We start from the raw sequence: 23,856 nt of genomic DNA on the forward strand, positions 1-23,856 counted from the left end.
GAACAAGCTAAAATTAAACCTAAGTATGTTTATTCTTAAAGCAGAGTAGATCAAATGTAATCACTTCCTGTCAGTAACGTCATAAAGGATTTTTATTCTTCCCTTAAGATGCATAATGTATCTTCTATTTACACTAACAAGTTACCATGTACTTTGAGAGTGCTAGAATCTGTGTTAATATGTTGATAGCTTTCTACATTATTACTGATGTTTTTAAACAAACAGCAGCATAGGCAGTTCCAACTGACATGCATAGACTTGAAGGCACCCTATACAAAGGGGTTGAGGTTTGGTGTAGAATTGCTTAGAAGCATTGTTGTCATTTCATAAAAAAAGAATTAGTTCAACAAAATTGAGTGTGGATTTTGGCATTGTTCTGGCTTCCCTGTAATGTTAAATAGATTAAATATTTAAGCATTTTTTTACAGTCACATGGTGGTTTGCAATCATTTATTGCTTGTCCACATTTGAAAGCCACATATAAAAATGACTCTTGTTCTAGGGTAAAGTGACAAGGAATTTCTTATGTTGAGGAGAAACAGAAATAGGCAAACTATCAAAAGAATTTTGCTGAGAATTTATCACAGCTTTATTATAATTCACTCTTTCTTGCAACTCTCTCTTAGTTTAATTGGTTTGAATTGGAAAAGGGAAGAGCAAAAGGTTGAAATTTTAATTTTCTAGATATTATTATTCAGAATTGAAAAAAGCACGAAACAATTTTAACTGGAAATGACATGGCACATTAATTTAATGCTATAACTTCATCTCTGTATATAGCTTCCAGGCATTAATTTGCATTTTATTTTAAATTTGATGGGCTTGATTGTCCTTTCACTCTGGTTTCACATCAGTGTAAGTCTTGATTTCACTGAAGTTACCTTTGATTTATAGTGATGTCAGCAAGAGGAGGCTCAGGCTCAGTATTTCCAAAAACGCTGTCAGCTGAGACATGGTCCTGTTCACTCCATCACCCACAATGACCTGAACAGTGCCTATTAAAATCTGGGTGGGGGACAATGACTCTCCATGGACTTTAACAGATTTTTGGATTGGCCTTCAGAAATTGAGCAGGGCCTATAGGTGGATTTAGTCAAGATTTCTAATCAGAAATGTAGCAGGTGCAGAGATTTGATGAGAGAGAGAAATTGTTGATGCCAAAACAAGGGATAAAATGTCATCCTGCCATTTATTCTGTGTTGCCAAGTGGCTGGATTCCTGCAGTGCCTTTCCAATGGAAGGGAATAGTGCTGCACGAGAGAGTCAAATAGCAGAAAATTCAATTCAGAATTAAAAATTAGGAAACATAATTGACTGAAGAGACAAGTTAGTAGGGAGTAAAATTCCCAGGGACCTTAACAAAGTGAAAAACTATACAAGAATTTGGCTGAAATACTCTGATGCAAAGATGTGGTACTGTTACTAAGGAAAAGTGAAAAATAGAAGGAGGAAAATAGAAAAGGCAATATTTCATTTAAAGAACTGTTTGCATAGAATGAAACACTTTCCATGGATAAGCTAGTGGAAATTTAAAAAAAAAAAATTAAAGTGGCTGCACTTTCAGGTTGGGAAGGAATTACAAGATTCTTGCCTAATACCCAGTGCTTTTTGAATGCTCTTTATCCTTCACATTTTCATTTTGAGAAGTTGGCAGGTATGTCAAACACTGGAGCTCTCCAAATAGTTGTCTCATTGCATGTAACTAGGGCTCGATGCCAGAGTAGCTATAGTTATCCTTTTCCTGAGGTGAAGAGCTTCAACTGAGACCACAGTTTCATTGTTAGAAGCAGTCTGCTGTTGCTTTTTTTCTGACAGGAACTTAAATACGCACCCTGGTGCCTGTCATTTCATTTCTGTCTTTAACCCTGACTCTTCTATAGAAGGCAGGGTAGATTTGCACCTTACAGACCAAGTACATCAGAAGTTCATAAGATTTTGTAAGCAGCAGTTTACTTCATCAAATACTGTGAGGGGACTGAAGAAAGCTGAGCTTCTGAATAGAAAGCAGTGATTAGAATACAGAGCCTAGGGAAGGGGGAGGAAAAAGGAAGGGCACTTGTGGGAGAGGCAAGGTGATCGGAGCCAGAAAACAAACTGAGTGATTCGGGGCGGGGGGGGACAGGTTATAAAAACTAATCCAGGTAATGGGATTATCTCCAGTCTTCGTTTAGACAGGCAGGGCTCAACCTTTTGGCTTCACAGTGCAGATGAATGACACAGAGCCAGTTTGAGGGCCAGATCAGACCCCGTGTGCCAGGATTGGGCCCATGTGGCCTTGGCTTGTCCCCCCCATGCCCTGAGATTGGATCCCAGTCTTCCTCTTTTTGCTAGCATCAGGGCCCCATGCTGCCTCTGCCCAGCCCCACATCCTGGGATCAAGGCCATGGGGCCTTGCCCCACCCCTTTTTGGTCTTACATGGCATCATCAAGCCCCGTGCTGCCTCTGCCATATCCCACATTGCCCCCACCTGATCCCATGTGCCCAGATCAGGGTCTGGGGTCTCTGCACACTGGGATTGCTGATGATACCAAAATTTGGGGTGAGGTGGGCACACTAGTAGGGAGGGAAAGACTGCAGCAAGACTTAGATAGGTTACAGGGGTGGGCTAGCAAAAACAGGATGCACTTCAACACTGACAAGTGTAGGGTCCTGCACTTGGGCAGTAGTAACCAGCAGCACACTTATAAGATGGGAAACTCCCTTCTTGAGAGTATGGAGGCAGAAAGGGATCTAGGAGTCATTATTGACTCCAAGATGAACATGAGCCGACAATGTGAGGTCACGGTTGGCAGGGCTAACTTGACCTTGTCGTGCATCCACAGGTGCATCTCAGGTAGAGCCAGGGAGGTGATCCTCCCCCTCTATCCAACACTGGTCAGGCCACAGCTGGAGTACTGTGTCCAGTGCTGTGTGCCCCACTTCAGGAGAGATGTGGACAACATTGAGAGGGTCCAGAGGAGGGCTACCCGCATGATCCGGGGACTACAGGGCAGACCCTACAATGAGAGACTGCGGGACCTGAACCTGTTCAGCCTTCACAAGAGAAGGGGGGGGGCCTGGTGACAGTCTATAAACTCACTAGGGGGGACCAGAAGGGTTTGGGAGAGACCTTGTTTCCCCTAGTGCCCCCTGGCATAACAAGGAATAATCGCCATAAGTTGTTGGAGAGGAGGTCTAGATTAGACATCCGCAAGAACTACTTCACGGTCAGGGCGGCTAGGATCTGGAACCAGCTTCCAAGAGAAGTGGTGCTGGCTCCTACCCTGGGAGTCTTTAAGAGGAGGCTTGATGCCTACCTGGCTGGGATCATTTGAGCCCAGTTTTTTTTCTTCTGCCCTGGCAGGGGGTCGGACTTGAAAATCTATAAGGTCCCTTCTGACCCGACTTCTGTGATTCTATGATCAGGCCCAGTGCCACCCTGAGCTCCAGATCTAGTGAGCAAAGGCACAGCCCATAGGGCTCCCTGGCTTTGTTTTATATATTAGTATTAAAAATAAATCTTTTAATCTTTTCTTTTGTTAACTTTCATTCACTTCATTTTTTAAGGGGAAGATAACGTGATTTATATTTTAAAAGGAATTCCTGAGAGCCATCAGCACAAGGCTAATTGTAGTAACGTTGTCTTATGAACGAGTTTAAAAAGAACAGTGTGTATTACAGGAGTATCTTTCTTGTGTTTAAAATTGACCAAGTCCTGTCCCAATTTGAAATGCAGTCTCTCTGTTGTTACCAAGCAATTTTTTGTTGTTCTTAGAGATGTAAATCTCTATTATAATCAAAGCAACATTCTGCAATAACTCTTTGAAAATAAATACAACATAAAATAGCCTGTCTCATCTTTACTTTGGAAAGCCTGCCATGAGCTTCCACCCATAGTCCAAGCAACTGGTAAGCAGTCATAACAAGCTATACAGTTTTAAAAAAATCTACCTTAAGAGAAAATATGACAGATCTTTGGGTTCAGTGCAGCCTGTTTGTGTCTCATCAGGGATAGATTTCATCTGTGAGCTCTCTCTAAATCAGGGGTGTCAAACTCATCTGGTCCCATGGGGCGATGAATGGCAGAGTGCTGGTTCATGGGTCAGATGTACAGTGCAGGACTAGCCCCATGGGCTGGATGAGGCCCTTCCCACACCCATTCCTCTGCACACGCTAGATCCAGTGCCTGCAGCATCTACTATAGCTAGTCTGACTGCAGTGATCACTCTGGGACCTTTACTGCCTATGGTGTCTTCCCCAGACTGGCTGGACTGGGTGCTGTATCCCACTTGCATCCCGATCTGGCCAGGTTGTGCACCACAGTCCCAGACCAACCAGAGTGGGCTCTGAATCCACCATGCAAGGGGGAGGTCTCTGTGGGTCCCTTGAATACCAGATCTGGCACACACTGTGGCTGGTCTGAAACTGCACTGTGCACAGTGCCCGCTCTGGGACCTACACATGCAACATCTGCCCCAGACCAGCTGGAACAAGCTCCATGTGCCGCTCATGTCCTCATCCAGCCAGAGCAGGTGCCATAGGTGGCACAATCCCGGACTGGCTAGTGCAGGTGCTAGATTTGGCATGTGGGCTAGGAGAAGAGGAGACAGGTGGATCTCAGACTGCCCACATTGGGGGCCTGATGATCTGGCTCTATGGGCAGCACCCTTGACACCCTTGCTCTAAATGATTCAAGGAGCACTACTCTGCAAGGCAGTCCTCACTCATGTGAAGCTTACAAAAGTCTCTTCTGTCATTCACCCTTCTTGCTGCTGGGGTATCAGAGCAAATCAGTGCCACATCAGTTCCAGGTTCTGTTTTTTACAACTTTGTGGCTGTTACGAGACATTTTAAATCAGAGCTCACTCCTATTTTAGCTTAATATTATGTTCAAATGGAGCTCTGTGTGCACTGAAAGCCAAACTGTTTGACCAGTACTAGAAATGTGGTTAATTAATCTATATGTTTGGCACTTTTTTTGCGATTATCTGAAGCATGTCATCTTCCTCTAGCTAAAGAGTGGTTTTGTGGGTTCCTTTCATCAGAGAGTTACAAAATGTGTGCTAGGAAATCTAAAAAAAAGTTTGGAGCCACATGGGTCTCATCAAGTGAAGGACTTAGGTGCTAGAAGTGGAAGTTCTGTACCTTTGATTCTGTAAACCTGTACTCAGCTTCCACCTATTGATGCCAGTGCCTGAATTCCATAGATGCCTTACTTTTTTATTTTAAAAATCTGTATATGCCTAAAATTGCACCTCTGTGAGCATGTATACACGTGCAATTAATGTACTTGAATTTTCTGCACAGAAAATTCAGGCTCATCAAAGCTCCCCAGTCCATATCTCCACGCCCCTGTCAGGAACAAACTTAGCCAGGCAGCTGTCCAGTCAAGGGCTGTTCCTGCCCTGCTCTGCTCCTGTGCAGCAGTCAAGGGGAGCTCCAGGCTCCCCCAGGTGCCAGCCCCAGCCTGGCAGGGGTCACAGGGGCTTAGCTGTGAGCTCTGAAGAAGAGGGGAGCTGTTCTGGCTCTGTGGGCAGCTCCATCCCAGGCAGGGGGAGATTGGGCTCACCTCAAGGGAGGAGGGGAGAACTATCTCGGCTGGGCAGGCAGCTGCTTCCAGCCATGTGGAGATTGTGACCCATCTGCCAGCTCCACATAGCTAGCAGGCAGCATCCCACCAAGCCAGGACAGCTCTCCTCACCCACTGTGGGCCCCTGCTGCCTAGGCTCGCTAGAAGCAATTTGCTTCTAGTCAGCATCTACACATACAGTACGGCATGTTATATACAGGTATGAGTACATACAGGTACCAGAAAACAGTGCATTAGACTAATATATTGTGTAGTAATTGCTGCACATGTGTAGATGGCCACACTTCACTGCATAGGTGGTGGAAGGCCAGGGCTAATGGGGCGTAGTCCCCCCAAACATGGGGCAGTGGTGGCAGCTCAGAGGATCACAGGGCATCCTGGCCGTGGGCTCTGGGCAGCTGCAGTGGGGGGAAGGGTGTGCACAGACAGATACGCAGCTGCAGCCTGCCGAGGCAGCCAAGAATGCACCACCCTGCAGGCAAGTCTATGAAGGTGAAGGGGAAAGAGCAGGGGGCAGATTGAGACCCCCACAGTGAAGGAGGGAGTGGGGCAGGGGCTGGGGCCAGGGGGAATGAGGCCCTGAGGCCAGGGCGGGTCGTGGGATGGTTGGAGCCCGGGCAGTTGTCCAAGGCTGCAGGGGAGTTCCCGCTGCTGCATGCATCCCAGAGACATGTGGGGGCATGTGCCCCCTGGACTTGTGTGCAGGGCACCATGGAGGTGGGCTGCTGCTGTGTGCTGAGGCTCTGCACCCTTGCTGCCCTTGCCTGGGAGCCATGTGTGAGGCCATGCATCTTGCATGCACTGGTTGTGCCTGCACTGCATCCCCTGCCCGCCCGGCTGTAGGAGGCACAGCATGGCATCACGCACAGCTCCTGGGCAATGGCAGTGGGACTCAGAGCCCAGCCTACAGCAGCAACCCACTTCCACGATGCCCTGCACACAAATCTGGGTGGCACATACCTCCTGTGCCTCCCCCAGGGTGCATGCAGTGGTGGGAGCGCCCCCCAGGCTCCAGCTATCCCATGACCTGCCCTGGGGCCCTATTCCCCACAGCCCCTGCCTCTGCCCCACTCCCTCCCTCACTGTGGGTGCCTCGATCTGCCCCCCATACCCTTTCCCTCCCCCACGTCCCTTCTCCTTGACAGAGTTACTTGCTGGGCAGTGTCTGTGTGTGTGTGTAGAAGTATTTTTTAAGTTTTATTCAGCCCTCCCAAATAATATTTTCTCCCTTTGCCTATGCTTTACTGCACATTAGATTAATCCAATGCACTGTAAAGTATCTTGTGTAGCACCATGTGTGCGCCCAGAGCTGTCAGACTCTTGACAAAACTGAGCAACTCTGGATCTAGTTCATGCCTAACTCTGATCAGGATGCAAACTAAGAGCCCTGAGGGGGTTGATGTGGTAGGCATTCTCAGAGAAGCCCTAAATGTAGCAACAGCTTCAGGTTCCTTACAGAACAGACATAGTTGCTACGTTCTTTTAAAGACTAGCTACAGTTCTCAAGTCAGAAGTAGCAAACCCAGATTTAATTACCTTTGCTACCTGGAGGGATTCAATCCTGCGCCTCACACATCCCAGAAGAATGCCACAAGATCTACAGTATAGGCTCTTCTGGATGAGGGCACTTGTCCTTCCTGCTAAAATTGTCATTGTGTAGAAATAAAATTAAGATTCACTCGATTAGTGAAGCAGTGTAAGAGGAAACATGACTTTGTAGCACAGTAGTTACATCACTTGCCTGACTGTGGGAAGTCCTGGATGATGGTCCTTTTTCTTAGGAGTGTGTTTTTTGATCAGTGGATGTAGTCTGGTGGCTAGGACACTCTCCTGTAAGGTGAGAGATATGGGTTTAACTTTCTCCAAGGCAGAGCAGGAAGTTAACTGTGAGTCTCCCACTCCTTTACTGAGTGTTCATAACCACAAGCTTGCTCAATATGAGGCGTGCACCAGCACCTTCTTTGGCAATATTTTAAAAGACAAGAATGAGCCTTGGTCAGGTCTTTGAAAGAAAGGTCATAGGTGCTTACCCTCAGGAAAGCTATGGATCCTCCCTGTAGCCCTGAAGTACCTAAGAGGCGGGATTTAAGACTGACATCTGTCCTCAGTAATTCCCATTGACTAGATCTAGGCAGCTCCCCGCTCGGTGTGCTGGCCATTTTGGATTTTGTTCTGAGGTGCATAAGGCTCACCAAGCGCTATACAGGGAGCCTAATGCAGGATTCTGGTTTCCATGCTGAGATACCGAGCCACCTGACATTTAGGTGCCTGGATCCTTTATTAGATTAGCTAGTGCTGCAATAAAAGGGCTTCTTGAAGAAGAGACATCATTTGCTCTTTTAAAGGTTGTTAATAGAAATGCTGTCTTGACTGGGACTCTTCCCTGAGACAGGTGTTTACCCAATTGCATTTGGACATGATGGCACCCTAACAGTTGGGCTTAAATATAGGCTATATGTGTTCAAAAAACTTGGTGGCTGAGGATAGGATTCTCTGCCAAGAATGCCTGAACAGCTGTCTATACTGATTTAGTTCCTTGTAAATAAAGAGCATATACCATCTTTAACCCAGCTCTGATGTGGCTAAAATTTAGCAGTAAAAAGTAACTTCCTTGGATACAAAAAACAAGTTATAGATGGAACTGACTTAAGCTGAATGCCAGTAACTTAACTGAGGAGAGTCAGCAGGCAGGGCACCAGCCCCAGGAATCATCTTTAGAGGGCGGTTTCTGAATCACCCTCCCTGCCCCTGCACCATGGGAATCTTTGCCATACCAGGAATAGTCATTCCCCACCCCGCCAGTGGTTTGCACCATTCGAACCCTCACCTCCCACCCCAGCCCAGTCCCTGACACTGAATGAGCTCGCTATGCCTCTGCTGAATGCTATGGTAAATTGTAGGCCTGTGCAAGGAGGCAGGTATTTGATCCAGCTTCAGATCCAGCCACTTCAGATGACAGCAATCCAGTCCTGAGCTCCAGATCAGTTTGCCACTTTGATCTAGCCGAAGCGGCTCCGAAGCTTTGGAGCTGTCTCGGAGATCTGGCCATAGGGTATAATGGGGGATCAATGAAATATCTATAGCTTTGTTGTTTTGTCTCTGATTTGGGCCAAACTTGCTGGGCTGGTAGCCTTTTCTGAGAGCATGAAGCCTACCAAACATCAAAAAGCTAGGTGCACGGTTTTGTGGGGAACTGCACCCCAAATTCTTGAAAGCAAAACTCACGTCACGTCTATGTGTTACACCACAGGGGGGTGAAAATTCCAGGGGTGATGGCCCCTGCTGAGACCACAAGTCATGCCAAGTTTCAAGAAGATCGGTGCAGGGGTTTGGGGAAAACTGTACCTCAAGCTGCTGACAGGCAAAACTCATGACACAGATGGCCCTGTGTGTTAAGGCACAGAGGGCTGAAAACGGCAGGGTTGGTAGCCCCTGCTGAGGCCACAAAGCACGCCAGCTCTGTATGTGTCTCACTGGGGGAGTCTGTCTTCTGGGGCCCTGCACCTCAAGCTGCTGACAGGCAAAACTCATGATATGGGTGGGTGCTTGGGTGACTGCGTCTGTCTTGGGGCACGGGGTGGAATCTACTGCAGGCCTGGGTGCTGGGGCCTGCCAGACCATGAAGCCTACCAGCTGTGTGTGTATCTCACTGAGGGAGTCTGTCTTCTGGGGCCCTGCACCTCTGGCTGCTGACAGGCAAAACTCGTGATATGGGTGGGTGACACTGTGGTGCGTGCTTCCTGGTGCTGGGGCCTCTGCACAACACAGCAGTGTGCCCCAGTGAGGCCTCCTCCTCCCCTACAGCCTCACTCCTGGTCCACCACTTTGTGTGACAACAGGTAAAATAACTTCGCTGGCTCAACACCAGTAGCATCAGCAGCGGCATCAAAGTTACCCAAACAGAACTGTCACAGAGCCTTTCTTTTTATAAAGGAATTGATAACAAGAAATAAAGATGTTGTGTTGTGTTGGACATATGACTCATGGTGTGTGATGGCTTATCTTGTGTTTTAATGTCTATATGTGTATTATGAAAAAAAAAAGGAGTACTTAAAAAAATGTATCTTTGGAAGCTTTAGGGCTGAAAACCCCTTTGTGAGGCTGAGGAAGTACCTGCAGTTGATCCTGGATGGAAGGAATAGTAAAGAAGCCAGAGGCTGGCCTGGTCCACAATGCAGGCAAGAAAGCCAGTCAGTGAAAATGGAAATGGAGGCATCGGGGGGGATGGACAGGCTGGGGTCGGGGGTTGCGGGGAAAAGGGGATGTAGCGGCACAGGTGAAAGTGCAGAAGTGCCTGGCATGTCAGATGTCCGGCTGGTCGCAGTGTGCCAGAACTCCACTGTGTATATTGAGTCCATGAGTTTCTGTACCTACTACATAGGAGGCTGATGAAGTGCAGTTCATAGTCCTAGTTCTGAAAAGTGGTTTGTACATGCAAACAAGCACTTAACCTCATCACCAGAACTGAAGCCAACTTCCTACAGCTCAAAACACAAAACCTGCCAACTATCTTCAGTACCCCCACAAACTGTGCACCAGAATCTACCAAAGACAACAAAACCCAACTACCTGTGGGGGCACATTCCTCACCAAAAAACCACTCTGCCTCCAGTCTCTCAGGCCTGATCCTGAGAGGGAACAATATACAATGCAAACCACTGTTCAGAGGTGGGCCTATGAACTGCACTTCATCAGCCTCCTAGGTAGTAGGCACAGAAACTCATGGACTCAATATACACAGTGGAGTTCTGTCACATTGTGACCTGCCAGACATCTGCCCCAGCCTCTGTTGGTCTAATAAAATATATCAGATTCACCCAAAGAACCTTGTCTACCTATGTCCTTAGATCAACACAGCTACAACCTACACCCCTGAATAGTAATAGTAATTGAATAGCTAAGCTAAGATAAACTAAATCCTACCCAATCCTTTCTAAGAAGAAAAAGGAGCAGGCAAGTTCAGCAAGCAAGCTGAGATTCCTGAGTCTGAGGGTTCCTTTCTCATGCAGTTCCTGATAGGGAACAAGCTAGCAAAAGGCACAGCATGCCTCCGAACAGTCTTTTATGCTGTTTCTAGGTCCCTCCCCCCAGACGCTGTCATTGGAAAGGCAGCCAGAGAGAAATCCTTCTCACTGGCCACCTACACATGTCAGTCTTCCCCCCCATTCCCCCTCCCACTCTCCCTCCCTCTCCTGCTCCCCTTCCCTCTTCTAACTTTCACTTTCAGTGTCTGAAGCATCCAGAGCGTTTCCAGAGCTCTTCGGAAGCTCCAAACCGCTTCAGACATCTGAACTGAGCCCACGCTTCGCTCCGGGCATGCTGTTTCGGATGCCGAAGCATCTGAAGTGACCCCGGATCTGAAGTGCGATCCTAAGCCGTGCACAGCCCTAGTAAATTGGAGAGATCCCGTACATTAGGATTCACACTTCCAAAATCAAAGTTTACTTGTGTGGCCTGGACAATTTTTACTTGAACAGGTCAATAAACTGTAGAAATATATGCTGCAAATGTAGAAATATATACTGCAAATGTGAGTTAGTGTGAATAAAACCATAGGAGACTTCAGATTGCTTCCTTAATGTTATAATCTGGGCTCCCTTTGCTAATTTTAGCCTGTGGTAATTGTGTTTAATTATTAGATAAAGTATGAATATGGTCTCAGTCTCTAAATATTTAAACTTTCCAAATGACCAGGTTTAAGAAAAGCAAAGCAATATACTAAGGGCATGTCTACACATTGCCGTATGGCAACATCACTACAGCACCGTAGCACTTTAATATTTTCTTTTGGAAGTATTAAAGCTTGGAGCAGTACAGTTGGTTACTGCACCATGCGCATGGTTAGACTTCACTGCTAGATTGCTGTAGCAGTGTACTATACTGGGGGGAGTGCAGCACTACAGTGATGTAGCTAACAATCACATATAGACCTGCATGATCGCTGTGTCGCCATAGCATGCTGTACAGTGACATAGAATATCGCTACATTGCTGTAGGGTGACGTGTAGACACACCCTAAGAGAACTGTGAGGAAGTGCTGTAGAATTATTGACTCATGGTGGGCCTGATTTACTTGGACTAGCTGACCTCTGGAGATCTCTTCTGGCCCTACTTCTCTATGACTCTGTGCCATAGATCTGATAAGCTACTAGTTGCAGAAGGTGTTGTGATGCAAGTCACTCACAACCCCTGATCTTTTGGGGTACTAGACCTAGCTGACATAAACTGAACAACAGATAGGGCTAGTCTAGCCAGGAGATCCACTGAGTCAGTACATCACCTGGGAGACCTCTGTAGCTGGTGCTGGTATGGAACCAGTCTTTCCAGAAGGGCAAATGTTTTCACCTTCACAGCTCCTCTTTTATGACGTGAGGTGAGAGAAAGGAACTTGCAGCCTCTGTGCCTCCAGGGGTGATTCTAGTCATTAGTGAAGAGGGATCAGCTTTCAGGTGTTAGATATCTGTAACTAGGCAAGACAAAAGTGGACTGCAAGTGATTTGGCCTTAATAATAGGATGGCATCCTAAGGTTGGAGTATTTGTCTTTGTCTAGCTCTTAAGATATGGAAGTTAGGCTACAGTTCTACTACATCCCCTCCTTTCCCCAGTGTTTTGGGGACATCTAAAGCATTCTGATCAACAGGGTTTTTGATGATTTTGGGGGAGTGAATATATAAATAGTTCATGTTGGAGAAAATAGCTGAAAATTTGATGAGAAGTGAGCTTGGGACTTGGACGTCTGGGTACTTCTATATAAAGGGCAAGACTGACTCAAGCCAAGGATATCACTGAGATTCAAATAAACACACACAAGTAAACAACATCTCAGTGAACTCAGTTTGAGGTGGGATGAATCTAAAAAGTCAAGGTTAATGGATCTATGAAGTGAGGTTGTTTTCTTGCTGGTAGAGGTAGTGAAGGCTGTGGGAAAGGAGAGGTTAGTCTGGAAGAATTCCTTTCTGCTTTAGGAAACCTTTTCTGGAAACAAAACAAATGACCTCTAGCCAGGAATAACTCTCAGCCTGTCCTGTAAAAATTGAGCTAAGAGCTCTGCTACATTCCTCACACTTATTCCATTAGCCAGATTTTCTATATCTTTTCCAGAAAGTACTAGATGTGTGAAAAAAGAGGACACTGAATGCTATTTTCCCTAATATTTGGAGAATATGTGGAACTCCAAAGGACTGATGGGTTATTTTCAATAAGTACCATTCTCATTTTGGAAAGTCCAAGAGGAAACCATTGTAATTAGGATGTCTCTCATTAGCCTGCTTAGTGGGAACACTTCAGCCTCACCTATTAAAGTATTAATACAGGTATTTTTACCATTCCTCAAGGTTAATTTATTAGCTATGCAGACAAAAGCAACGGACTTAAAAACCTGCCCTGCAAATATTTAAGGTTCTGAGCCTCTCCTTACAATAAAAAAAATGTGTGATGTTTGAAAAGTAGGGAAAGTCAAGCGTGTGCACTGCAGAATTTAGTGATGTCGGAATATAGAAATATATGAAAATGTAGTGCATAAACCATATTAATATGTTTTCCTTATGAAAAATCAGTCCCTTTCTATTGCAATATATGTTAAATTTCTTCTGTAGGTTTTTGCCATCTATTTTCACAAAAAGGAGTTCTTTGCCTGCCAATTATACCTTAACTTTCCCCTTTAAAAACATTTACATTGTAACACAAATAAATCCAAAGTCCTTGGAAGTAAAAAAAAATGAACAACTTAGCATTGGTTTTAATGGAAAATTATTTCCTGTCTTACACCTTGAGGACAACCTAATCAGTTTTGTTTTTTTAGGTAAAAACTAATGAATGAAACATTGTAAGTAAATTGCCTATATATCAAGAAAGGCTTTAAAGGACACTAAAATGGGACAGGCAAGGACCTCTTCTGCATTTGCAACTAAATTTTGGCTTTTTAGCAAATAGATTTCAGGTGCAATGTGAAGAAATACAGGAAAAAATATACTCAGATAAATTTAGATTATTGTGTTATATCATGCAGTGTCACATATTAAACTTGGAAAGCCTATCTGGAATAAGAATTTTCTTTTATATAACCTTTAGACCTCTCCCCCCTCAAACTGCTTCAGCTGTGAATATTTTGTAGCTAGCTATGAAATAAAACATTCCTCTATACTTGTATTATATTAACTGATTCAATTTCTCTGATATAGGGCCGTAAAGGAGATCCAGGGTTTTCCCCAGGGCAAGCAAAACGTGGAGAAAAGGTAATCCATTCTCATTTAAAAACCAATATTATGATTATTCCCTGGCCCTTTGTATTGATGGGTCTAATCTTTTTAAGTGTTGTGTGAATTTTAGTCTCTACTTTTCAATTAATGATCATGATAAGAAGCAGTATGACTACTGCTTTTTATATGTTGTAGTGATTAATCCTGTGTCTGGTGTTTCTCTGACATTTTTTTTTCTAAGAATAGCTAATGGATATATGGGAGTTGGATTTTAGTGCACTACAATAAAGTAAGCCTCTTCAAAAAGGCAAAAGCATTCTGTAGTTGAAACATAACTGTCATGACTATGCCCTCATTTACATACTTAAATCAGGAGTGACCCTGCTTAAATCAGTAAATGTGTAAAATCCATGTGAGTGAAGAGAGAACCACACTCAGAGAAAAATTCTGATTTGACACAGAAATGTAAAAATGACTCTCAACTCAGCAGTTCTGCTCCTTTTTCTCATTCAAAATCTTATATACACTCCTTAGGGAGGAGAAAAATAGCTATTTTCTCCGGGCCAGTTTTCACATCATCTGGAAAACTGTTAACTAAATTGCAGTGGGTTTATTCAAGTGTGGCTAGGGGCAGAATATTATTTTGATATGGTGCCCACTCCAAGAACCCAGCCTTCCTTTCTGATTTCAGGTTGAGCCTGAAGGGTGGGCTGCTAGGAGAAAAAACATTCTTATTTTCAAATAGAGCAAACTGGATTGATAAAGAATAGGATGCAACTACAGCCAGATCTTGACCGTTACTTTTTAGGTTACAGCTAAATATTACACAATTTAGGACTTGTGTGCACAGGGAATTCAGAGAGAAGTTAGTACAAAATAGCAAGGATATGAATTTTAGGCTATTCTGGATTTAATCATTCAGTGGATCCTGTTATTCTGCACTAGATGTGTCTTTTCCAGATTAGATATTGTAGGATAAAAAAGTTGACTTAAACTTCAAAAAGTCACTCTTAGTGTGGAATAAGAAAATTCATAAAAGAAACTTCTCATCAACAACTATTCTGAGCCTGCTTCCTGAATAGATGACCCCTTAGTACAGAAACATTTCTATTACATTACCCCAGTGAAGTGAAGGCAGCAAAAGGCAGCCGTTTATGAATGAAGGATCATTCAGCTCTAAAAACAGGCAGTAAGAGTATTTTATGGTGGCAAGTTCAGATAACTTGACAGTAAGAAATCAAAGATTTTCACTTCCAATTCATATTAAGTAGGATTCTCACGATAAGCTTCCATAGTTGAACTATTTGGGTATCTATTTGGGTATCTATTTGGGTGTCTTGCTAAAATATTTGTCAGTATAAACATATAGAGTGGTTCTTTGTGGAAGCTGTGGGTTGGATACTTATGATTACTTCACTTTTGGACTGCATATCTACTAATTATGGTTAACACTTTAAAACCAATGTGCTAATACTGAAAATTGAATATCATGTTTATGTTATAATGCTATCTGTTTTAAGAACACTTTGTATTTATCCTAAATTATATAGTTATGAGTTATATCTTTTGCTTTTATGTTAAGCCTTATTATGAAAACTTGTCAGGAGACAAACTGTTGTAACATTTTTACTAACTGCAAAATGTAGCAAAAATCCTGACTTTACATTCTTGTTACAGAAATCTGTAAGAGATATGTGTATTTATAGCTGTTTAAGTTATCTAAATCACTGTAACTTAAACCTTGTTACAACAGTTTGAGTTTATTTTTGCTGTACAAACATGCAGATGTAACAGTTGCATTGTAACAGGTTCTACTGGTATCATTTGATTCTGATATAACCATTGCATCTGTCTACTCCTAGACCAATTCCCAAGATGGAGCACTCTGACACATCACATTTGAATCTGGCCCAGTGATTCTATAGGATTCCTGAGGTTAATAAAACTCACAAGTTGAAAAGCCGTAAAAGAAGAGTTGAACATAAAAAGCAATTTGTGATAGTTTAAGAAGACATAAGCTTCCACCTTGCACTTTTTCCCAATCCCTTGGCATGAAAAGGATTCTCTTACATTAACTCACTCTTATCATTATGCAGATACAAGCAGGTCTTTGAGAGTCTGAGTCTAAATTTATGCCATCCCATATTGTCTCTGGATTTGGCCCATGGTGCTAAATGAGAAAATTTGCCAATATTCTGTTTTCAAGCATATCTAAAGTATGTGGCATACTCACCACATAAACCCCATATATATTTTTCTGTTGCTTGCAGATTTGTATGGAACTAAAAGTGACAACCATTTTCTCTAGTGCAAGAAATTTGTAATGAAAATATTGGAAAACAGACCTAATTAAATCAACTTGAAAGTTCTTTGACTCCTAAAACTCTCTTCCTTAAAATGTAGGCATCATAGCCAAGGAGAAAATACCTGACAACAGTTCAGTTGCTGATTTGCCAAGACTATTGCTAACATTGTCTTCTTGTCTCTGTTTCTCCCGCTCATCTGTTTGTATCAGTCTCTAGTCTCCTATCATATGCATAGATAGCCAGCTCACTGGGGCAGGGACTATCCATTTGTTTTCTACACTGCTTAACACAAGTGTCAGATCTGATCCACAATTGAGGTTCCCAGGAACTACAAAAATGAAAAGAATGCATAGCAAGGATGAAGATACTTACTTAAAGTGCAATTCACTCTAGGCAAAAGTATAGCCCTAGACTTATGTCACTTCTTCAAACCCACTAAAGATGACTAAAATACAACAATTTGGGGACCCTGTAACATAAAACATTTGTCATTTTCATCATAAATATCCTAGAGTAAAGAAAAATGTACTGTCTCAGGTGTTTGTAATCTTTTAAAATATTCTAGTGAAATAAAATGTTTCTACTTTATTGTGTTGCACAGGGTGACATGGGTCCAATCGGTTTACTAGGTCCACCTGGTAATACAGGTGAGAAGGTAAGTTTTTGTTTTAAGTTTTGTATTTTCATCTTAAAGTCACGTCCATTGGAAGGGAGTGGGATGTTTGCAGGCACGTTGAGACTGACCATATTTGAACTGCGCAGTGCATCTTTGGGAATTCGTCATCATTTGAAATTTAAAATAATGTTCTATCAAAATATAATTTGCAAGAATAAATTGGACCATAGTCATATGTTTCATTGACCTCTTTTCCAGAATGTTTCCAACTTTATTAATAATTTTTAAAAATGAAATTTTCCCAGGGAATACAAAGTTATAGAACTTTATAGCTGTTGTCTCCTATGTTGGAAGAAGCTGAGGACTATAGCTCTATAAGTGCTTTAAAGTCGCTGTAGATTAGTAGCATAACTGAGCAGAGCAACTGGAGTGTGCAAAAATAGCCCTCACTGCAGCCATGGCTGCCTTGTGTGGAGCCACTACCCAGGACATAGAGCTGCCCTGTTACATCTCTGCTTTAGACTGTAAATTAAGACTCTTCATTCCTTCTTCTAAAATCCAATCCTTAGTATTAGGGAGTTAGTAAGGTTTCAGCATACTGTGCTCCTTCTTATCAGGCAGAGGGAGCATAGCTGAAATACACATGCACTTCAGGCTGTCCATCCTCCTGGGCAGACTGCATTTTGGATTTGGTGCAGACTCCACCACTGGCAAATGAAGGAGTTATATGCTGGAGTCTTGCTCAATTTTGGTTGGCTTATTTAGAAAGGGTCAGTTTGAATCCTGCTTTAAACTTGGGACTCATATCTAAGTATGGCTGCAGTGCATGCACTGTCACTGTCCATTTGGCAGAAAAGTAGAATGCTTTAGGCCCATGACTTCATTCAGAACTTCACTGAGAACTGAATTCACTGAAAATGTAGTAGCAAAATATAAATGAAAGCATTTTTATGGATGTTCTCAAATGTTCTTCTCTGAAAAACTTGGTAAGGGTAAGTAAATATATACTCGCCTGAAAGACAAAGATATTTTAATAGAAGAGTCTTAAGGTGAAGTTGCACATTACATTTAGACCATGCAAAGGGCACTTAAAACACAAGGGTCTGTGCATTAAATCTCATTAACTTGTGCTAAGTGTCCTCTAACTATCTTAAAGTTGTGCCATCTCAAGCAAGGGTTAACTTTGGGCTGTGCTACCAAGCTCATATTAAGGTAACTTCAGTCTGTTCCACAGAGATAAAAGGAGCAATTGGCAGTCCTGTACTGCTCTCAGGCTCACCTTCCCCAGAGCAGGGAAATAGCCCAGGTGTCCCAGCTCCTAATCACACCCCTGCTCACCAGCCCTCCAGTGGGAAGTCAGAGCTGAAGAAATGGTATTAACCCTTAATGTGTGACTGCTCACAGCATATTTTAACTTTAATGACACTTAACTTGCCACAGAGTTCATATGTTCTAAGTCAGGGTGTCATATATGTGGCCCACAAGCCAGATCAATCCAGCCCATAAGTTTGATGGGGAGGGGGACCTTGCTGTGGCTGTAGTCAAGCACCCCAGCAAGAGCTGAAGCTGCTGCAGTTCACCGGGTCAGCCTGCCTAGTGGGTAGAGCCAAGCATGAAATGGGGGTTGCAGGGGTAAGGGTCACAAGTCAGGAGCCAAAAGGCCAAGCCAGGGTCCGAATCTCTTCAGCTTCCATAACAGAAGGATGAGGGGTGATCTTGTGGCTACAATTTCACTGGGGGGAGAGGGGGAGGTCAGCAAGGAATAGGGCAAGGGTGGGCAGCATGCAGCCCACAGGCCAGATGTGGCCCACCAGACCATTCTTTCCAGCCCATGGAGCTCCTAAATAATTTAGAAAATTAATATTTACCTGTCCCTGGCTGCCTGTCATGCGGCCCTTGATGGCTTGCCAAAACTCAGTAAGCGGCCCTCCGCCCAAAATAATTGCCCACCCCTGGAATACAGGATACTCTGTTTACCAGGGCACCCCTTAGGGTTACTAGAAACAATGGCCATAACCTGAAGGAGAGCAGATTTAGATTGGACATCAGGAAAAAAAATTTTACGGTGAGGGTTGCCAAAATATGGAATGGGCTTCCTAGGGAAGTGGTGCTTTCCCTTACCTTGGAGGCATTTAAAAGGAGATTAGATGAGCACCTGGCTGGGGTTACTTGACCCCAGCGCTCTTTCCTGCCCAGAGCAGGGGGTCAGACTCAGTGATCTAATATGTCCCTTCTGAACCCAGAAATCTATGAATCTACAACCTGGGAATCGGAAACCCAGTTACCAAGTCTGAAGGATAATCCACAGGGCAAAGTCCAAGAGTCCAAAGCTAAGCCAGGCTTAGGAATCAGATTCATAGAAATTTAGGTCTGGAAGGAGACCTCATGAGATCACTGGGTCCAGCCCCCCTGCTCTGGGCATCAAAGACTGCTGGGGTCAAATAACCCCAGCACGATGTGCATCTAGTTTCCTTTTGAAGATCTCCAGGGTAGATGCCTGCACCACCCATAATGGGTGCCTTTCCAGAGTCTGCTCACATGAAGCATGCAGAAGTTTTTCCTTATATCCAGTCTGAAACCTTCTTCTAGGAGTTCGACCATTGCTCCTGGTTTTCCCTTGGGGCACTCTGGTGAATAATTGTTTTTCCTTCACCTGTTGTCACTGTAAGATTTCAAAGTAGCTGCTTGCAACTGGCTCTTCCTCCATTTGAAGCATCCCTGGCAATAGTATCCCATGAGTTGATATTGATGTTGCATTTTTTAAAGTTGGCTTTGAGGGTGCCCTTCAAGTGTTTTTTAACCCTCCTCTTGAGCATACACCTTAACTGAGCTGGGAGAGTAAAACTGGCATTGGGAGTCTGGAATTGGAAATCGTCATGGCCAGCCCAGCAAAGTTGATGTCAGAGGACACTAATATTGGTGCATCTATCCACACTGGACTCCAAGGATCTTCTGCAGGCAATGTTGGTGATATTTCTCCAGTGACTTGACACCAAGTTGCCTGTATGTTGTCCATGTCTTGGCTCTGTACAGTAAGGTGGGGATCATGACTGCTTGATAAACCATGAACTTGGTTTCATATCTGATGTCATGATCTTCAAACACCTGTTTCTCAGGTGTCTGAAAGCTGCACTTGCACATTTGAGGCAATATTGTGTCATTGATGTCAGCCTTCTGCAAGAGATGGCTTCTGAAGTATGAGAAATCCTCATCATTCTCCAGAGTCTCATTGTAAATCTGAATTACTGGAGCTGAGGACTGTTCATTAAGAGCTTGTTGACAGAGGACCTTAGTCTTCTGAAAGTTAAGTGTCAGTCCCATTTTCTTGTATGCCTCTGTAAAGATGTCGATGATTGCCTGAAGGTGTGCTTCCATGCAAGCACAGACTACAGCATCATCAGCATACTGGAGCTCAATGATTGGTGGTCTTGGTTTTGGCTTGGAGTTGACTGAAATTAAACTGCTTACCATCCATTCGGTCGGTTAGCTCTACTATATGACTGGAAGCTTGTTGGTGGTCAGATGTAGCATCGTGGTAAGGAATATCAAAAAAAGGGTTGGAATGATGACACAGCTTGCTTAACTCCCATCTTAACCTCAAAGAGATCTGCAATAGAGCTATCATTGAGAATCACTGTTTGCATACCATTATGAAGCAAGTAAAGCATGGTGATGAATTTTCGGGGGCACACATACTTCAGAAGGATCCTCCACAGCACTTCTCGGTTGACAGAGCAAAGGCTTTCTTGAGTTCAAAGATGGTAATGTAGAGAGGTTTAAGTTGTTCCTGGCATTTTTCCTGCACCTGGCAAGCAGTGGAGATCATGTAGGTTGTGTCTCTTGATGCCCTAAAACTACACTGAGATTCTGGGAGGAACTCTTCAGCAAATGTAAACAGATGGTTCAGGAGGATTCTCACAGTGATCTTTCCTGTGGTGGACAGCAAGGCAATCTCTCTGTAATTTCTACAGTTGGACTTGTCTCCTTTCTTGAAGATTGTTACAATCATGGTGTCCCTGAGGTCATCTGGGATTTCCTCATCATTTCTGTTCCTGTGATGTGAGCTCCTCTCCCCCAAGCTTGAAGATTTCAGCAGGGATTCCATCAGCTTCAGATGCCTTGTCATTGATGGCTTTCCTCATCTCATCAAGGCTTTGGAGGGATTACAAGATTGTTTCTTGTTGTGGGATAGAATTTATGCAGAAAGAAGATTTCATTTTAAGTCATTTTGTAGTGTGTTTTGCTGTAGCCAAGATTTGTCATTTCAGATGACCAAGCAAGCAAGAGGCAAAAGCTCAGTTTAGCTTCTTTAGACAGAAGCTCAGTTTGTTCAGGGAGAAGTACAACTATGTATTATCTTCACAGAAATAATGTCCATGTTTAAACTGGAGAAATACAATTTAGAGATTAGGAACTAGGACAGAGTGTAGATATTCCATCAAGGAGAAAATGGAAAAAATAAAGGAGAACTATAAAGCTTTCAGCAGAAATATAAACTAGAAACAGTCTCAGATTATCAGACCTTATTCATTCGTGTTGACAAGTCATTAAGCAGAAAATATAAATTACATCATGTTAATCATATTAATGCTTTATTGACAACAGAATTCAAGAAAGGGAGAGTACCAGAGCAAAATGCAAAATCCAATATTGCACTTTAAAGCATTCTTTTCTTTCTTTGTCACGAACATTTGTAATTGCCTTTTGTGTGTAGTACAGCCAGTGGTTTTTTGCACTGGTCAAAACCATATATTTATTTTTTCTGTAAACGGTAGAGAGAGATACTACAGAATTAGTTCTAAAACTAGTATGGAAATATATCTCATTTATCTACAGATCTTTGGCGTGTTGTTGTTCACCCTACACAAGTAAAGATTACCACATCCGGGGGGGAAGAAAAGAGAAAGGAAGTGGGAAAGAAAAAGGGAGTGAGAAAAGAGAAAGGGAGAAAAAGAGGAGGGGGGTGGAGGCTAGGTTTTGTGGGTATGCAGGTGACTTATAAGCACAATCTTTGCCCTGAATAACCTGCTGCAGCAGGGGCAGAAGAGTGATGAGGACTGGACACAAGAGGTCCTTATTTTCCTGGCCTCGTGCTTCCTCACTACCTCTGCCATGGACCACTGCTCAAAGGCCACTAGAATTTATAGTCCTTAGGTGGAGAAAATTCAGCTTGGTGTGGTTAGTTCTTATCCAGATCAGATCCAAATTTTATCTGGTAGCCTGTTTCTTTCCAGCAACTGTCACCAGAAGAACTTTGGCGTCTTTTGAATCCTAAAGCATGCATTGCTTTGCTGTAGTGTCAGTTTCTACTTTCTTTTGAACAAAAGTTGCTTAGATATGAGCCTGTTGTAATTTGTTCTCCACTAGGGGACTCTCAGTTGGGGGTGCGGAACTAAAGCTGACTTTCGTCCTTCCACAAGAATTCTCAATTTGTGAGGGTTAGAGACTCCACACATGATTGAATTCACTTGAGCATTGAAGATTTTATTTTTTCTGTGATATGTAGATCAGATTCTAACTAAAACTACATTTGAAAAACCTTTAGTCTGAATCAGTCATGTAGGAATACCAGTCCCTTGAATTATGTTACACCTGTAATTATTAAATCACAACTGTATTTTAATAGACCTTAGCCCCAGCCTTGCGGTGTTTGAGATGACTGAACTTTGGTATCATTAACCAAGATATCTATGGGCATGTGTAGATGAAATGGAGACCCTAAATTGAAGCGGTGGGTTTTTAAAAACATTGCTTCAATTTAGTGCTCCTTAAATGCTTTAGCATCATGCACACCCCCCTTACCTGCCTCTCTGGTGGCAGGGAGGGGAGGGCGAGCTGCTGGTGGGTGGAGCAATCCCTGGACTGGCGGGGGGGGGGCGGAATGACTGCTGCTCCTCTCTGCAGCAGCGGCAGGCCCCTCCAGGTGGCAGCTGCCTGCAGGCACCGAGCTCAGGCAGTCCCAGGGGGCACCACAGCCACAGAGGGAAGCACCAGGCCCCAGTGCAGCTCAGGCAGGTAGGCAGGCTCCAGAGAAAAGAGGCAGAGTTTTAGTCTGCTGCGGCCCAAGTCATTTCAGGTGGATTATGCTGCCAAATTTGCTACAGCGGCTGGAATTCCTGCACAATATGCTGCCAACACAGGCAAACACCAACACCATAAAAGCAGTACAAAAGCACTTAACCGGCTTTAAAGTGTTATGTACACATGCCCCTCATTTCATCTACACGCAGCCCACGTCAATAAGCCTGTTGTCAGATTTCTGCTGAGCTGCAAACTTGTTTTCATTTTGGAAACTCCTTTTAAAGGATAATCGTGCATGCATAGCTGTGAAGGAATCCAGATGGGAAAAGAAGGTATTTTACAAAGTTCCTTTTTGCTACTGTATAGTAAAGTGCTGCTTTAAGAAAAAAGATACATATGCCCTGCCTTCAGGGCTTTTCTCTTTGTTTTCCGGGAGGGTCAACCCTGCCTCGGATTCCACTAGTACCTTTTTTAGGAAAAACGGAGCTGGGTGAGCCATGCTGAGACAAACCACCCCCATTGTTCATCAGACATTTTTACTGCTGTCTGGAAATGGTGCTGGCTGATGACATCAGGGAAAATCACCGCCCATCTGATTTAAAAGCTGGCAGCAGGGAGATAGAGCTGGCAGCAGCACCACTGGGACCAGAGGGGGAGGCTGCTCCCTGGGCTGCACACAGGGACCTGATGGAGGGGTCCAGGATTTATTGAAGAAGGCATCACACTGGCCTGGCAGGGCAGCCAGGCTAGGAGGACAGCATCGAGGAACTGTGGAGCCACATATGCCAGACCTGTGAGTGGGGCAGGCCAAGGCCCCACACCCCAATGGTTCCTTTTTCTTTCCTCCTAAATTGTTTTGAGTTTTGCAGGGCCCCGAAGAAGGGAGAGGAGCCAAGGGCAGCCTCCACAGGCCAGGAGGAGCCAGAATAGCACAGCAGGTAGCAGCGTAGGGAAGGAAGACCTGGTGCTTTGTCTGGTCCAGTCTGACATCCCGTGGTTGTCTCGCATGGAAGGAGGCCAGGTGACAAGCAAGGAGAAGACAAAGCAGGTGAAGACAACATAAGGGCAAGCCAGCGATCCAACATCTGGTTGTCCTGAGGGTTGGTGCATGGCCAGGGTGTAGGGGAGGTGAAGCCCTGAGAAC

At 44.0% G+C, this 23,856-nt stretch overlaps 1 protein-coding gene across 2 annotated transcripts in view; it reads left to right on the top strand.

Moving 5' to 3' along the window:
* COL24A1 (collagen type XXIV alpha 1 chain) overlaps positions 1-23,856 on the top strand; it is a 271,129-nt gene that overhangs the window by 56,819 nt on the left and 190,454 nt on the right. For both annotated transcript variants that reach the window (XM_019531158.1, XM_019531159.1), the window contains exons 6-7: positions 13,752-13,805; positions 16,677-16,730. In XM_019531158.1, coding sequence (XP_019386703.1) covers positions 13,752-13,805; positions 16,677-16,730 — 108 coding nt within the window. The remainder of the gene's footprint in view (positions 1-13,751; positions 13,806-16,676; positions 16,731-23,856) is intronic.

The sequence above is a fragment of the Crocodylus porosus genome, unplaced genomic scaffold (genome assembly GCF_001723895.1).
Source record: "Crocodylus porosus isolate Cpor-Errol unplaced genomic scaffold, CroPor_comp1, whole genome shotgun sequence".
NCBI lineage: Eukaryota > Metazoa > Chordata > Crocodylia > Crocodylidae > Crocodylus > Crocodylus porosus.